General features: G+C 43.1%; 1 protein-coding gene across 1 annotated transcript in view; it reads right to left on the bottom strand.

The window, feature by feature from the left end:
* AGRP (agouti related neuropeptide) overlaps positions 1–14,505 on the bottom strand; it is a 235,518-nt gene extending 221,013 nt beyond the window's left edge. Inside the window, exons 1-2 of the mRNA XM_030205014.1 lie at positions 14,416–14,505; positions 10,001–10,181 (exon numbers count right to left, since the gene is read on the bottom strand). Of these exons, the coding sequence (XP_030060874.1) occupies positions 10,001–10,181; positions 14,416–14,505 (271 nt within the window). The remainder of the gene's footprint in view (positions 1–10,000; positions 10,182–14,415) is intronic.
* Positions 14,506–14,771: the final 266 nt, after the last annotated feature.

Genomic DNA, 14,771 nt, shown 5'->3' with positions numbered 1-14,771 from the left:
AATTCATATTGGTTAATGTCTGTGCACCAAATGTAGATTCTCCTGACTTTTTCCATAATCTCTTTCAAGTAATTTCAGAAAAGGAACCGCTTCCTTTATAGATAGCGGGAGATTTTAACCTACCGCAAGACATTTCGTTGGATAGACACTCCACTTCTAAATATTCCATTACCAGAGCTCACACTACACTAAAATCTCTAATATCACAATTTGTCTATCTATGGAGAAATCTCCACCCTGATGCCAGAGAGTATACATATTTCTCCTCCCCCCACTCTAGCTTCTCTAGAATCGATTTTTTTTCTAGTCTCCTCTTCTGCATTACCAAATGTAATAGAGTCCCACATCAATCCGATTATTATATCGGATCATGCACCTATTGTATTGACTATTAACAGTCCATACAGAACCTCAAACAAATCTCCCTTGTAGAGAGTCAGTCTGCATACTCTCAATAATGATGAAACTAAGTCTAGAATAAACAACTTTATTTCTGAGTTCTTGCCTGAAAGTGACCCAGCGATCATTTGGGAAGCTTTTAAAGCTTCACTTAGAGGGGAATTGATATCGGTTGCAGCTCATTACCACAAACAAAAATATATACCTTATTTTCAACCCTAGAGCTTCAAATTAAACAGTTATATGTCCATACAAATGATAAATCTCACTTACAAAAACTATATCAATTACAATACTCTTATAATAAACTGGCTAACGAGAGAGCTCAACAAGAACTTTTTGCAGCTAAAACAAGTTATTACCTTAAAAAAAACAAAAATAATAAGATGCTTGCCAATTATCTTAAGAGAAGAAAAATGAAAATTCATATTACAGTTTTGAAAAATAGCAACCATAATCCAACAACTTCTTTAAAGGAAATTACAAAGATTTTTCACCAACTCTATAGTAAATTATTGGGCTCATTTTTGAAAGAGAAGGACGCCCATCTTTCCACATAAATTTGAAGATAGACGTCCTTCTCCCAGGGTCGTCCAAATCGGTATAATCGAAAGCCAATTTTGGACGTCTCCAACTGCTTTCCTTCGCAGGGACGGGCAAAGTTCAAGGGGGCGTGTCAGAGGCATAGCGATGGCGGGACATGGGCGTGCCTAACACTTGGACGTCCTTGACCCATAATCGAAAGAAACAAGGACGTCCCTGATGAACACTTGGGCGACTTTACCTGGTCGTGTTTTTCTTACGATCAAGGCACAAAAAGGTGCCCAAAATGACCAGATGACCACCAGAGAGAATCGGGGATGACCTCCCCTTACTCCCCCAGTGGTCACCCTCCCCTCCCACCCTCAAAAAATATCTTTCAAAATATTTTGTGCCAGCCTCAGATGTCATACTCAGGTCCATCACAGCAGTGTGCAGGTCCCTGGAGCAGTTTTAATGGGTGCAGTGCACTTCAGGCAGGCAGACCCAGGCCCATCCCCCCTACCTGTTACGTTTGTGGGGGAAACAGCGAGCCCTCCAAAACCCACCAGAAACCTACTGTACCCACATCTAGGTGTCTCCCTTCACCCGTAAGGGCTATGGTAGTAGTGTACAGTTGGGGGTAGTGGGTTTTGGGGGGGGGTTGGGGGGCTCAGCACACACGGTAAGGGAGCTATGTACCTGGGAGCAATTTATGAAGTCCACTGCAGTGCCCCCTATGGTGCCCGGTTGGTGTCCTGGCATGTCAGGGGGACCAGTGCACTACAAATGCTGGCTCCTCCCACGACCAAATGGCTTGCATTTGGTCATTTCTGACATGGACATCCTTGGTTTCGATGATCGCCGAGTAGAGAGGTGTGGTAGCCGTGTTAGTCCACTCTTAAAGGTTATCAGTAGAAATCAAACAAAATAAAACATGGAAAAGAAAATAAGATGATACCTTTTTTATTGGACATAACTTAATACATTTCTTGATTACCTTTCGAAGGTTGCCCTTCTTCCTCAGATCGGAAATAAGCAAATGAGGTAGCAGATAGTATATATGAGAGATTATCGCCGAAAATCAGAAATGACCAAGTCTAGGGATGACCAAATTTCAGGATTTGGACGTCCCTGAACGTATTATCAAAACAAAAGATGGACGTCCATCTTGTTTCGAAAATACGGGTTTCCCCGCCCCTGGATTGGGACATTTTGCGAGGACGTCCTCATCAAAACTTGGACATCCCTTTTGAAAATGCTCCTCCATATCAATCAGAAACTGCAGATACACAAACTCTCATTAATCAATTTTTAGAGTCTCTAGTAGGGCCTCAACTGATAGATACGGATAATCAAGCCTTAATGAAAACAATTTCTGATGAAGAAATTATTACTGCACTTAAAGAATTTCCCCCTGGCAAAATTCCTGGACCAGATGGGATCACAGCAGAACTCTTCAAATTATTTAAGCAAACTTTGGTCCCACATTTATGTAATTCACTTAACTCTCAAAATATTTTTGAAACCCATTTCTCTGATGCTGTCATTACAGTTATCCCCAAACCAAATAAGGACCCTCCGCTGGTATACAATTATAGACCTATTTCTCTACTAAAAGCAGATTATAAAATTTTTGCTATGGCTTTAGACAATAGGATAAAAGCAGTAAATGGCAAACTGATATCCCCTAGCCAAGTTGGCTTCATGCCAGGAAGATTAATTACAGATAATTCAAGACTTTTTTTTTCACTTAGCAAATTTAGCAAAAAAGTACTCTACACCTGTCATTGCTTTATCGCTAGATGCCAAAAAGGCTTTTGATAGAGTTGAATGGGCATATCTCTTTCAGGTTATGCATTGGTTTGGTTTTCATCCCCTATATATTGACAAAATTAAATTTCTGTACACTAATCCTGCTGCCAGAATTTTAGCAAATAATCACCTATCTGAATCATTCTATCTGAAAAGAGGCACCCGTCAAGGATGACCCCTCTCCCCTTATCTCTTCAATATAGCTCTCGAATCACTCATACTGGCAATTCAATCTCATAATCAAATATTAGGGATAAAATACAACAATGTTGAATACAAAATAACTGCCTATGCAGATGATATTTTACTTTATATATCTTCTCCAAATCTCTCCTTGCCAACACTTTTCTCTTTGATTAACAGCATTTCACAATTCTATAGATACAAAATAAATCAATTGAAAACTGAGGTTCTGCCTCTAAACATACATGCCCACTCAGACCTAATACATCCTTATAATTTAGTCTGGACTCCAAACAAAATGAGGTATCTTGGTACAGACTTACATATTGACATAATGGACTCCATTAAATATAATGGATATCATATTCTCACCTTTCTTAAAACTCTCCTCTTCTCATGGCATCCTCTCTTCATCTCATGGTGGGGCAGAATAGAGACAATCAAAATGATGGTCTCTCCAAAAATTAACTATATCCTGAGTATGATCCCCTTAGCCTATATAATAATTCTCACCTCCAACGTTCTATGCGTCTGCCTGCCTGTGTCCATAACTTTCTTCACAGGTGGGCTCCGAAGCCCTAGCTGACGTCACTAGACCCATTATGACACGACCCAGAGGAAAAAAAAACCCTCACAGCAGATCCACTCTCTCCCCATCCCCCCACGAGTTGAAGACCCTAACTCCCTTCCTCCGATTTGCAGACCCCCCCTTCCTCCGATTCCCAGACCCTCCCCTTCCCCGCAGTCCATGACCCCTGGACCCCCTTGCCGCGACCCTCTCGAGCCCCCTTTCCGGGCGCAAACTCTCCCCCACCACCAACGCGTACCTGTGCTGGCGGGGGACCCCAACCCCCGCCAGCCGAAGTCGAACCGCAGGAACAAAAAAACCTCACAGCTGATCCATTCTCCCCCCCCTCCCCCAAAGACTTCAAGACCCAAACTCCCTCCCTCTGATTTGCAGACCACCCTCCCTTGATTTCCAGACCCCCCCTCGGAGTTCCTGACCCCTGGACCCCCTCTGCTGGAACCCTCTCAAGCCCCCCTAACTGGCGCCAACCCTTCCCCGCCGCCGTCACATACCTGTGCTGGCGGGGGACCCCAACCCACGCTAGCCGAAGTCCTCTTCTCGGCTGCGTGGCATGGACGAATGATGTGATCAAGTTGGATTCTGTTTGAGTCCGTGCGTCTGACGTCAAACGCACGAACACAAACTGATTCAAACTTAATCACATCATTTGTCCACACTGCGCATCCGAAAAGAGGACTTCAGCTGGCGGGGGTTAGGGTCCCCCACCAGCACAGGTATGCGACGTCGGCGGGAGAGGGTTGGCGGTGGGAAGGGGGGCTCGAGAGGGTCTCGGCAGGAGGGTCCAGGGGTCAGGAACTCCGAGGGGGGGTCTGGAAATCAAGGGAGGGGGGTCTGCAAATTGGAGGGAGGGAGGCAGGGAGGTGTGGTCTGGAACTCAGAAAGCGGGAGGAAGGGAGGGGTCTGGAACTCGGAGGGGGGTCTGGAATTCGGAGGGAGGCAGGGAGGGAGGTCTGGAACTGGGAGGGACGGGGGTCTGGAATTCGGAGGAAGGGGGGAATGCACCACCTGTACAAAAACTAAAAAAAACCGGGGGGACGACCCTGGAACTCGGAGGAACGGAGGGAGGGAGGGGGGGGCGACGACCCTGGAACACAGAGGAAGGGAGCCCCAGGCACACACACACTCTCACAGACACACTCGCACACAGTCTCAGTCACTCTGTCATACACACACACTCGCAGATTCACTCTCTCTCTCTCTCACACACAGACACTCTCACACACACTCTCTCTCAAACATACACACTCCGTGGAAAACCTTGCTAGCGCCCGTTTCATTTGTGTCAGAAATGGGCCTTTTCTACTAGTTGTTCCATAATACATTCTACAAACAAATTGACATTTGTATTTATACTGAAAGAGAAACCTGTCAGGATTTCATTGACCAAATTAAAGGCATCTAAAGCAAGGTTTGGTGTGATGTTCCCAGATTTTCTTGTATATCATAAGGCTTTCATCATACAATAAGGCTGTCATTGGTTCCCTTCTTCTGAAGAATATATTCCCTCATGGTTGCAATTGGAGCAAAGTTTTTCAAAACCTTTTTCCTTATCAATGTTTCCATTCTTAATTTTGCCAATCTCAAAAAGTGACAACATTATAATTGCAAATATTCAAAAATGTTTGTTGGAACTAGATAAATCCATGGCTCACTCAATACACAATTCAATATTCTCCTCACTTTGGTATAATTCACACACTCAATGTTATACTGGAAAGAATGGATTTTGAAAGGTATAATATCAGATGAATGTAATGTCTCCACCAAAACTTTTCTCCCATTCGATAGCTTGCAGAAGACTTTCTCCCTCCCTCCTTCGCAGTATTATAGATGGATGCAAATGATTTTGTTTATGTAAATCAGGACTGCTGCGCAGCTTATCATATAACATCCCGACTATCAACTCTCAATTAGATCTTCTGAAAAAAGGACATGTCGCCTCTTCTACAAAATAATACTTGATTATAAATATACTCAAATAACCTCTATATACTCATTATGTAGCTTACTTTCGAAAGGGAAGGACACCCATCTTCCAACACAAATCGGGAGATGGGCGTCCTTCTCTCAGGGTCGCCCAAATCGGCATAATCGAAAGTCGATTTTGGGCGTCCCCAACTGCTTCCCATCGCAGGGACGACCAAAGTTCCCTGGGGCGTGTCCGAGGCGTAGTGAAGGCGGGACTGGGGTGTGCCTAACAGAGGGGCGTCCTCAAGCGATAATGGAAAAAAGAAGGGCGTCCCTGACAAACACTCGGCCGACTTTACTTGGTCCTTTTTTTTTTTTTTTTACAAGCAAGCCACAAAAATGTGCCCTAAATGACCAGATGACCACCGGAGGGAATCGGGGATGACCTCCCCTGGACTCCCCCAGTGGTCACTAACCACCTCCCACCCTGAAAAAATCAACTTTAAAAGCTTTTGTCTTTTTTTTTTTTAGAGTATGGGTGAAGGACCTCCTTCGTTATGCCTCCATCCCTGCAATGGCAGTTAAGGACTTTCTTTGCTATTTATTTATATTTTGCTCACACCTTTTTCAGTAGTAGCTCAAGGTGAGTTACATTCAAATACACTGGATATTTCTATGCCTCCGTTCCTGCAACGGCACTTGAGAATGTCCTTTGATATGCCTCTGTCCCTGCGACGGCAGTTGAAGACGTCCTACGTCCAAAATGTGGATGTTTGTGAGACGGACATCCATGCCTTGGTGTTTCTGTGAGAAGGATGTCCATGCCTACTATGCCTCTGGCACCCCCTTTATTTATTTGGATTTTGGATCACAAGTAGCAGCAGTTAGAATTGAACCAGCCACCTCTGGATTGCAAGACCAGTGCTCTAACCACTAGGCCACTCCTCCACTCCACTCCCTTAAAATTTGGCCATTCCTTTGGGGGGGGGGCAGTATGCAGGTCCCGGGGGAGGAGGTATGTGTGTGTCAGCGGAGGCATAACGAGGGCGTGGACATCCTTCTTTCAAACATTTTGGACGTCCTCAACTGCCCCCCCCCCCCCCCCACAGGGATGGCCAAATTTCAAGGGAGTGGAGTGGAGAGGAGTGGCCTAGTGGTTAGAGCACTGGTCTTGCAATCCAGAGGCGGCCAGTTCAAATCCCACTGTTGCTACTTGTGATCCAAAATCCAAATATATAAAAGGGGTGTCAGAGGCATAGCAGGCATGAACGTCCTTCTCACAGAAACATCCAGGCATGGACATCCTTCTCACAAACATCCACATTTTGGATGTCCTCAACTGCTGTCGCAGGGACAGAGGCATATCAAAGGACATCCTCAACTACCGTTGCAGGGACGGAGGCATAGAAATATCCAGTGTACCTGAATGTAACTCACCTTGAGCTACTACTGAAAAAGGTGTGAGCAAAATCTAAATAAATAAATAAATAGCGAAGGATGTCCTCAACTGCTGTCACAGGGACAGAGGCATATCAAAGGACATCCTCAACTACCGTTGCAGAGACGGAGGCATAGAAATATCCAGTGTACCTGAATGTAACTCACCTTGAGCTACTACTGAAAAAGGTGTGAGCAAAATCTAAATAAATAGCGAAGGTCGTCCTCAACTGCCATCGCGGAGGCATAGCGAAGGACATCCTTCACCCATACTCTAAAAAAAAAGACAAAAGTTTTTAAAGTTGTTTTTTTTCGGGGTGGGAGGTGGTTAGTGACCACTGCATGCCTTTTTGCATTCAGTTAGTGCATCAGTTAGTCCATTGCAGTGCCCCCTAATGTGCCCGGTTGGTGTCCTGGCATGTCAGGGGGACCAGTGCACTACGAATGCTGGCTCCTCCCACAACCAAATGACTTGGATTTGGTCGTTTTTGAGATGGGCATCCTCGGTTTCCATTCTCGCCGAAAACCGGGGATTACCATCTCTAAGGGCAACCTAAATGTTGAGATTTGGGCATCCCTGACCGTATTATCAAAATGAAAGATGGACGTCCATCTTGTTTCGATAATACGGGTTTCCCCGCCCCTTCACCAGAATGTCCTTAGAGATGGACGCCCTTAGAGATGGTCGTCCCTGTTCGATTATGCCCCTCCACGGGAACTTGACACAAACTTTAAGATTGATATATTTTACTTAGGCCCCCTGTTACTAAGGCACGCTCACGTTTTTAGCGCGTGCTAAAATTGCGGGTGTGCTAAACATTAGAGACACCAATGCATTCCTGTGGGCATCTCTAATGTTTAGCATGCCCACAATTTTAGCGTGTGCTAAAAACATAAGCGCGCCTTAGTAATAGGGGGTCTTAATTCTCTATGGATCACTGTCTTAAAGCCTATTTCAGCAGCGAGTTATCGCCAATCAATGTTTTTTTACCTATCGCAGAGCTATTTGGACACCAAGGAAACTACATCTAGCTGGTCTTACTCCACAAAATACATGTTGAAACTGTACATCTCAAACTGGAACTTTATTACATACTAGTAAAAAAGGCCCGTTTCTGACACAAATGAAACGGGCACTAGCAAGGTTTTCCTCGGAGTGTGTATGTTTAGAGAGTGTGTGTGTAACAGTGACTGTGTGAGAGAGAGTGACTGTGCGAGTGTGTGTGTGTGTGACAGAGAGAGGGTGAGACTGGGTACGAGTGTATCTGTGAGAGAGTGTGTGTGTGTGTGTGTGAGAATGACAGTGTGTGCGAGTGCGTATGTGAGACACAGTGAGTGTGTGAGAGAGAGAGTGTGTTTCACACAGATACAGTGTGTGTGAGAGAGAGAGAGTGTGTTTCACATAGATACAGTGTGTGTGAGAGAGAGCGAGTGTGAGAGTATGTGTGCGATACACAGACTCTTTGTGAGACCGAGAGTGTATGAGACCGAGAGTTTGCAGAACCCCCTCCCCCTCTTCTTCCCCCTTCCCCCCCTTCCACCCCTGTCCGAGTTCCAGAACCCCCTCCCACTTCTTCCCATCCGCGTTCCAGGACCCCCTCCCACTTCTTCCCATCCCTCCTCTTCCCTTCCCGCTCCACTTCTCCCCCCTCTCTGAGTTCCAGGACCCCCCTTCCCCCCCCCTTCCCCCTGATCCAGGACCCCCCTCCCCTTCCAGTTCCAGGACCCGCCCCTCCCCTTCCAGTGGATTTCCAGTAATCCTCTCCCCCGTGTTATTTCAGGACCCCCCTTCCCCCCTCTGTCGTTTCAGGACCCCCCTTTGTAGTTTCAGGACCCCCCCATGTTGTTCTTGACCCTCCCTTTCGTTTCAGGAACCCCCCCTCAAGGGCCACAGGAACAGCTGAAACAGAAGTGAAAGAAAAGGCTGACGGAAGCGGCGTCCCTGCATGCAGGAGGTAAAAACTTTTAAGCAGCCAGCTCTTACGAAGGGGAGGGCCAGAGAGGGGTGGAGTGGGAGGGGGGTCCTGAAACGACAGAAGGGGGGGAGGGGGGTGTTTGCGGCGCCATTATCATCGATGGAGCTCCTTCAGCAGCACTACCAGTAATTCTCACCTCCAACGTGCTTTCTTGCCTGGGACCGTGGCTCCCTCGGAGTTGGTCTGCTAGGGTCACGTCATAACGTAGACAGTGACGTCAATCTGATCTACGGAGCCTTCCTGACCAACTCCGAGGGAGCCATGGTCCCAGGCAGGTCAGAACGTTGGAGGTGAGAATTATTATATAGGATATTGTTTAAATGCAATTTAGCTAAATCCTTTTGGAACGACATATGGTCTATTATTACCAAAATATTTAATCTTCATATTCCCATCTCACCATCCATTGTTATAGCACTATTCCTCATCTTTTACCTGAGACACATATATAAGCACCGCTTTGACTTATTAATCACTATATCACAAAAAGCTATAATTTCAGTCTATTAAATATTCATTACTGGTGGCAACCTGTTCTTTATTATCATAAGCTTGAGATAGCCTCAGCTGATCTTCAGGGTTTAGCTACCAAAAAACACCAAATTTGGACACCTCTTGAAACTTACTTGAATTTGTGACAACATATGTTAATTGTCTTATTTGTGCAATACACTTATTGTAAGTCTTTTTTCTTTTTTAAATATAGAGAATGTGATTTCTTCTAAATTGTTGTAACATCTCTAGGGAGAATTTTTCTCTTTGCAGTTTTTCAATTTTTGTATGTTTTACCTTTATAAAATTCAATAACATTTTCATGGCAAAGAAAAAAGAATTAGATAAAAGTTTGCCAGCAGAATTCTGTACTGTCTGAAGATGTTTAAGGTCAGCAACACTAATATCAATGTACAGTGTTACAGTAAAATAGTTCAAAGGAAACTAGTGCATTGCTGAAGGTTCAAAGAAATGGTTAACACAAACAGATCTATGTCAGTTCAAATAATGTAGATTTAGTTATTGCTGAGACTTGCTTCTCTAGAGTTAATTAAAAGTCAAGGACCACACCCAGATATTTAAAAGAATCAACCACTACTGTAGGAGACTAGGAGAGAAGGGAATATAGACAGATGAGAGGACCTCTCCACAATATATGAAATTCAAGTGGGCCATCACTTACCTGAGAGTGTGAGTGCTGAGCCTTTTACCTTGTGCAGCAGGTCTGGGTAGCTGTATCGACCAGCCTTGTTTAGGTTGGAGCTCATTTCTTCCATTGGATTATTGTTAGGGTCATATGAAAGAATGACTTGGATCCCCTGCAATACTCCCCAAAACAGGAGTAATATATTGAACATGATTTCCTGCAACAGACACAAGGAATGAAAGAATTGTTGCATTTATACCCTACATTTTCCCACATATTTGCAGGCTCAATGTGGCTTACATAGTACCGTCAAAGGTGTTTGCCCAGTCAGTGGATAACAAATACAAAGTTGTATAGTGATCATATGAGGTATAAGTGGAGGGTCGGAATGGATGAAGATTGTGTGTTGTCCTGTTCGATCATAGTCATGCTGTGTTGGTAGGTGAAGAGGGTTACGTTTATAATCCACTTTTCTACAGATACACAAAGCAACAATAATAGCTTAAAAGCAAGCAGGACTGCTCAAAGAGTATAAAAGATATACAGTGGTCCTGGAGGACTGGAGAAGGACAGATGTGGTCCCTCTGCACAAGAGCGGAAGGAGGAGGTTGGGAATTACAGACCTGTCAGTCTGACTTCAGTGGTGAGTAAACTAATGGAAATGCTTCTAATGCGGAGGATCGTGAGATTTCTCAATCAAATCAACTGCAGGACCCAAGGTAGCATGGCTTCACTAGAGGCAGGTCATGTCAGACGAATCTGATTGATTTCTTTGACTGGGTGACCAAACAGTTGGATGTGGGAAGGGCACTAGATGTGGTGTACTTGGATTTTAGCAAAGCCTTTGATGCGGTTCCATACAAGCGACTGACAAATAAACTGAGTACCCTTGGTATGGTACCTAAAGTGACTGACTGGGTTAAAAACTGGTTAAATGGGAGGAGACAGAGGGTAGTGGTAAATGGAGCTTGCTCTGAGGAAAGGGATGTTATCAGTGGCGTACTGCAGGGATCAGTCTTCGGGTCAGCCCTTTTTAACATCTTTGTGAGTGATATTGTGGAAGGGCTATCTGGTAAGGTTTGTCTTTTTGTGGATGATACCAAACCCTGTAATCGGGTGGACACCCCAGATGGTGTGGATGGTATGAGGAAGGATCTAGCGAAGCTTGAAGAATGGTCTGAAAATTAGCAACTAAGATTTAATTTCTAAGAAATGTAGGGTCATGCACTTGGGTTACAATAAGCCAAGGGAAAGGTGATGTATAGGGGGTGAAGTGCTTCTCCACTACTGCCAACTCCAGACTTCGCGCCTTCTGTCTCGCTGCACCCTACGCCTGGAATAAACTTCCTGAGCCCCTACGTCTTGCCCCATCCTTGGCCACCTTTAAATCTAGACTGAAAGCCCACCTCTTTAACATTGCTTTTGACTCGTAACCACTTGTAACCACTCGCCTCCACCTACCCTCCTCTCTTCCCTCCCGTTCACATTAATTGATTTGATTTGCTTACTTTATTTATTTTTTGTCTATTAGATTGTAAGCTCTTTGAGCAGGGACTGTCTTTCGTCTATGTTTGTGCAGCGCTGCGTATGCCTTGTAGCGCTATAGAAATGCTAAATAGTAGTAGTAGTAGTAGTATGAAAGAAGAGCAGGACTTGGGGGTGATTGTGTCCGAAGAACTTAAGGTGGCCAAGCAGGTAGAAAAGGCGATGGTCAAAGCCAGAAGGATGCTTGGGTGCAATAAGGAGAGGGATGACCAGCAGGAAAAAATGAGGTGATAGTGCCCTTGTATAAGTCTCTGGTGAGTCCCCATGTGGAGTACAGTGTGCAATTCTGGAGACCACACCTACGGGAAGATATAAATAGGATGGAGTCGGTCCAGAGGGGGGTTACAAAACTGGTAAATGGTCTCTGTCATTAAACATATAGGGAAAGGCTTAAGGGCCTCAACATGTATATGCTGAAAGAGGGGCGAGAGAGAGGGGTTATGATAGAGATATTTAAATACCTCAGTAGCATTAATGTACAGGAGGTGAGCCTTTTCCAAATGAAGGAAAACTCTGGAATGAGAGGGCATAGGAAGCAGTTAAGAGGAAATAGGCTTAGGAGGAATTTAAGAAAATACTATTTCATGGAAAGAGTAGTGGATGCATGGAATAGCCTCCTGATGGAGGTCGTGGAGATGAGGACTGTGTCGGAATTTAAGAAAGTGTGGGACAGGCAAGTGGGATCCCTTAGGACAAGGAGGAGCTAATGGTTACTGAGAAAAGGCAGAATAGGTGGGCCATTTGTTCCTTATCTACCATCATGATTCTCTGTTTCTGTGAGAAAAGGAGAAGAGTGGGGGAAAATAGGCTCTTTCCAATCAATAGGGGAGACGTATATTTGAAAAAAGTATAATATTTATTGTAACAGGTTGACTCAACACAGCCGTGTTTCGGCGCCGTAGCACCTTCTTCAGGAGTCTACAAAGCCAAATATAAAACATAAATAAATATAACTATAAATTGTGAACAACAATAATCGTAAAAGAATATTATACATATATATACGTAAAAGACATCTATAAAAGCATAGATTATAATTGAGAAAAAGCATGAAATAAAATTGTAAATACAAAAATGCATGAAATGTTCTCAAAAAGGAAACATAAATTAGCAAAATTAAGAACATGGATAAAACAAAAACAGATGTGGTGTTGCATATGAAGACTTAAAATCTTAAAATGTGCAGAGATAAGAATTCTTATCTCTGCGCATTTTAAGATTTTAAGTCTTCATATGCAACACCACATCTGTTTTTGTTTTATCCATGTTCTTAATTTTGCTAATTTATGTTTCCTTTTGAGAACATTTCATGCATTTTTGTATTTACAATTTTATTTGATGCTTTTTCTCAATTATAATCTATGCTTTTATAGCTGTCTTTTACGTTAATATAGCTATAATATTCTTTTACAATTATTGTTGTTCACAATTTATAGTTATATTTATTTATGTTTTATATTTGGCTTTGTAGACTCCTGAAGAAGGCGCTACGGCGCCGAAACACGGCTGTGTTGAGTCAACCTGTTACAATAAATATTATACTTTTTTCAAATATACGTCTCCCCTATTAATTGGAAAGAGCCTATTTTCCCCCACTCTTCTCCTTTTCTCTCTATATTGTTTCATGGGGATTACGTGCACCTCCACACTTCGTGTGGCTTCCTTTTTTAGTCTCTGTTTCTGTAACACACAAGAAAGTGAAAGAAATTATTTTCAAAAATTTAGACGCCAGTCAAAGTTGCTAAGTGATAGCCCTAGAAAACTGAAGCCTTTCATTTATCCACTGAATTGGTGCATCTAGGCAATAGCAATGCAAACTTCTCTCATATATTACTCCACCACAAAACCAGTGCAACACAGGCAACAGCAGCGTAAGCTTCTCCTATATAAGAAGTGAATGATTCCAAATTCCTGTACAAATGCCAAGGAACCAGTCAGGCCCCCAGTAATTTATGACTCCTTTCATCCAGACAGAATGTGGTGTACAAGTCAAAATTCAAACCAATAAGTTATTCAATCCTTTCTCATGTTTAGAATGTATTGTGATTTCAGAGCAACTGTTGTTGTTTTATACCAAAGTTGGCAAGTGCAACCAGTTTGTACTAGTGTTATTTTTGCATGTGAGTTGCTCACATGTTCTCATGTTAGAAGGTTGTTGAATGAAAAAAAAAAAGCATGAAATTGTCATCAGAGCAAACATTATCCAGTCCTGTTTATTTCACACCTTGTGGAATACTTTGAGCCAGTTGAGAACACCAGGACTGAATCATCATAACTTCTGAGAGCCTGGATTATGACTGGAAACACCATCGCTGCCAGTTCAAGGAGAGAGATTTAGGTTAGTCCTAGATTTCTGACAAATCCCCCTGATGCATTATGGTACAGACAGTTCTGATTTCAAATGCTAAAATGCATGGACTACAAGTGCACTAGGATATAAACTCTCCCTCTTTGAACTGGTCACTTGGTAACTCAGCTGCAGATTCTTCAAGCATTGTGATCTCATCAAAGTGTCCATTATCAACAATGTCTAGGACAACTGCACATTTTCTGAATGTGAGTTGTGCATGGCTTTGGCAGATGAAGTCAAGAAAAGTTTCAGAAAAGCGAAACTGAAGTACTTATTAGATGTCATAGACGCTATGGAAATAAAAGGAAAACATTGTTCGATACTTTAAAATGATACATTCAAAGAAAACATTGCTTAATATCAGCTTAAAATATAGACATTTGACACTAATACATACCTTACATAATAAGCACAGTATAGTCTATATGTAGAAATATACATGGAAGATAATACAGTTCTGAATTGTGTATAGAAATGTCCATTGCTTTAAACACAGTCTCATACAAAAAGCACTTCTGATATAAAGTATGTAGCAGGTAACCTACAAATGACTCACCCTAGTACTGCAGACCCCCTTTGCTGAAAATATGCTGCTTTCTTCTGGTTCTTTAGATCTGATCCAGTGTGTGCTGGGGTTTAAATACATGTTTTTAACATGGTCATCTAGTCACATGAGTGCTGTGAGTCACGGCTAAGGTATCTTGCTTTTTATCTATTCATCTATAAAGGGGCAGTACAGAGATATGCTTTCATATGAGATGGTCCTCATGCTTTAGATTGGATTAGAAAATCTGGATAATAATTTTTGACCTTACCTCCTATTCCCTGCCTCCTCCCTTCTGGCTATTCTTCCCCCACTACCTGCACCAACACATATAAACAATAAACTTTTGTCAGGGAAATAAGCTGCTA

Source organism: Microcaecilia unicolor, chromosome 5, assembly GCF_901765095.1.
Source record: "Microcaecilia unicolor chromosome 5, aMicUni1.1, whole genome shotgun sequence".
In the NCBI taxonomy this organism is placed as follows: domain Eukaryota; kingdom Metazoa; phylum Chordata; class Amphibia; order Gymnophiona; family Siphonopidae; genus Microcaecilia; species Microcaecilia unicolor.
The sequence above is the reverse complement of the archived record's forward strand: the minus strand, read 5'-3'. Positions and strand labels throughout refer to the sequence as shown.